Source organism: Penaeus vannamei, chromosome 26 (assembly GCF_042767895.1).
Source record: "Penaeus vannamei isolate JL-2024 chromosome 26, ASM4276789v1, whole genome shotgun sequence".
NCBI classification, from domain to species: domain Eukaryota; kingdom Metazoa; phylum Arthropoda; class Malacostraca; order Decapoda; family Penaeidae; genus Penaeus; species Penaeus vannamei.
This window is the reverse complement of record NC_091574.1, coordinates 3,426,967-3,429,510: the sequence shown is the minus strand read 5'-3', so window position 1 is coordinate 3,429,510 and position 2,544 is coordinate 3,426,967. Positions and strand designations below refer to the sequence as shown.

At 45.9% G+C, this 2,544-nt stretch overlaps 1 protein-coding gene across 1 annotated transcript in view; it reads left to right on the top strand.

Annotated features, from left to right (window-relative positions):
* Positions 1-395: 395 nt before the first annotated feature.
* Positions 396-2,544, top strand: part of LOC138866530 (uncharacterized) — a 6,343-nt gene continuing 4,194 nt past the window's right edge. Inside the window, exons 1-2 of the mRNA XM_070139601.1 lie at positions 396-403; positions 908-1,107. Of these exons, the coding sequence (XP_069995702.1) occupies positions 396-403; positions 908-1,107 (208 nt within the window). The remainder of the gene's footprint in view (positions 404-907; positions 1,108-2,544) is intronic.

The following is a 2,544-nucleotide window of genomic DNA, read 5'->3' as shown; positions in this document are numbered from 1 at the left end:
TGTCTTCTTCTTCTTTCCACTCTTCTCTTCCCTCTTCTTTTCTCTCTTCTCGTTCTTCTTCCTCTTCTTCTCCTTCTTCTTCTTTTCTTTCTTCTTCTTCCTCTTCTTCTTATCTCCTCTTCTCCTTCCTTGTCCTCTTCTTCACCATATGAAATAAACTGCAATAAGCCAATATAATAACAAAAAAACAAAACAAAACTATAATACAGAGTACAGCACATCTTAATTATGCCAAATATAATTAAAACCCAAAAATAAACAGCTTCATTGTAGTATTGTAATAGTAGTACAGTATCTCATCAGAATAAAGTACAAACTAAAATTAATGATAACAATTCCATATCTTCATTATGAACGTTAAAGTGCGTTGTATTCATGAAACGAACACTAACCACATGAAACGGTAACACAAAAGAGATAGATAGATAGGTAGATAAATTGATTGATAGATAGACTGATATAAATGGATAGATAGATAGAGAGGTAGATAGATATGTTGATATAGATGGATAGATATAGATAGATATAGATATATAGATGGATAAAAGAGAGAGAGAGAGAAGAGAAAAGAAAGAAAGAAAGAAAGAGAGGCGAAGAACATGAAGAGAGGGAGAAAGGAATGAGAGAAGACGAGAAGAGAGAGAGAGAGAGAGAGTAGAGAGAGAGAGAGAGAGAGAGAGAGAGAGAGAGAAAACAAGAGAAAGAAAGATACTGAGAGAGAGAACGAGAGAAAGAAACGAGAGAAAGAAAGAAAGAGAGAGAAAAAACGAGAAAAAGAAAGAGAGAGAGAAAACGAGAAAAAGAAAGAGAGAGAGAGAACAAGAGAAAGAAATAGAGACAGAAAACAAACCTGAGAAAGAAAGAAATAGAGAAAAAAAACCTTAACCGACCACCATTCTCCCAACAGCTGTGAAGACCTGATTCTCGGCTGCTTCAACATCCACCTGTTCATGGGCAGCGGTGAATGCTGCAGGACCTTCCTCACGCCCACCATCACGCCCAGTGGCATCTGCTTCTGGGGCAACTTCACGCCCATTTTCAACCAGAGGATGGAGACAGCTCAGACCGGGTTGTCTCTCATGCTCAGTTCACCGCGAGGGACGGCAGGTAAGGGTGAAAATTGTTTGTTTTTCTAGCTGTGAAAATGTTTTTTTGGTGGTGAGTTTGTGGTAGGGAGTCAAGGGGATAGAGGGAGATAGGGAGAGGGGAGGGAGGGAGATAGGAAGAGGGGAGGTGGAGAGGGAGATAGGGAGAGGGAAATAGGAAGAGGGGCAGGGGAGAGGGAGATAGGGAGAGCGAGATAGGGAGAGGGGAAGGGAAGGGAAGGGAGAGGGAGATGGGAGGGGGAGATAGGAAGAGGAGGAGGGAGAGGGAGATAGGAAGAGGGGAGAGGGAGAGGGAGATAGGGAGAAGAGGGAAGGGAGGGAGATAGGAGAGGAGAATGGGAAGAAGAAGGGAGAGGGAGGGGAGAGGAGGAATAGGGAGAAGGAGGGAGAGGGAGAGAGGGAAGGAAGGGGAGAGAGATAGGAAGGAAGAGAGGGAGAGGAAGGAGAGGGAGGAGGGAGAGGGAGAGGGAGGAGGAAGGAGGAGGAGAGGGAGGGGGAGAGAGGAGTGGGAGATGAGGGATAGGGATAGGGATAGGGATAGGGAGATAGGGAGAGAGAGAGAGAGAGAGAGAGAGAGAGAGAGAGAGAGAGAGAGATAGAGAGAGAGAGAGAGAGAGAGAGAGAGAGAGAGAGAGAGAGAGAGAGGTAGAGAGAGAGAGAGAGAGAGAGAGAGAGAGATGAGAGAGAGAGAGAGAGGAGAGGAGAGAGAGTGAGAGAGAGAGCGAGTGAGAGATTAAGAGAGAGAGAGAGAGAGAGAGAGAGAGAGAGCAGTGAGAGAGTGAGGAGAGAGAGAATGAGAGAGAGAGAGAGAGAGAGAGAGAGAGAGAGAGAGAGAGAGAGAGAGAGAGAGAGAGAGAGAGAGAGAGAGAGCGAGAGAGAGAGAGAATTGAGAGAGAATGAGAGAGAGAGAGAGAGAGAGAGAGAGAGAGAGAGAGAGAGAGAGAGAGAGAGGAAGAGGAGGAGGGTGGGTTTGAGATGCCAAAAGTCATTTATTTTTTCAGATTAGAAAGATCAGTGTTACGAAACGCTTCTCTGAACTTTTATCATCTTTCCCTTCCTCTCTTCTTTATCGTTCTCCCTTCCTCCCCTCTATATTTTTTCTCCCCTTTCTAAACTACCTCCCCTCCTGCCCCCCCTTCCAAAATGTCTCTTCTCCCTCATCGTCCTCTTCTTAAACTCCGTCATTTTCTCCGTCTTTCTCCTCCATCTCCTCTCTCGCTCCCCCTTCCTTCTCCTTTTCCCCTCCCCCTCTTTCCCCTCCCTTAACTCCATTTCTTTTCCTAAAAATTCCCTCCTCCTCCTCCCTCCTCCTCTCCCCCTCCTTCCTCCCTTCCCCGTCCCCACCCTTACTCCTTATCCCCCTCCCCTTCCAAATCTTTCCTTCCCTCTTTATTTTTTTCTCTCTTTCTTTCTCTCCCTCTCCCCCCGTCTCTCTCTC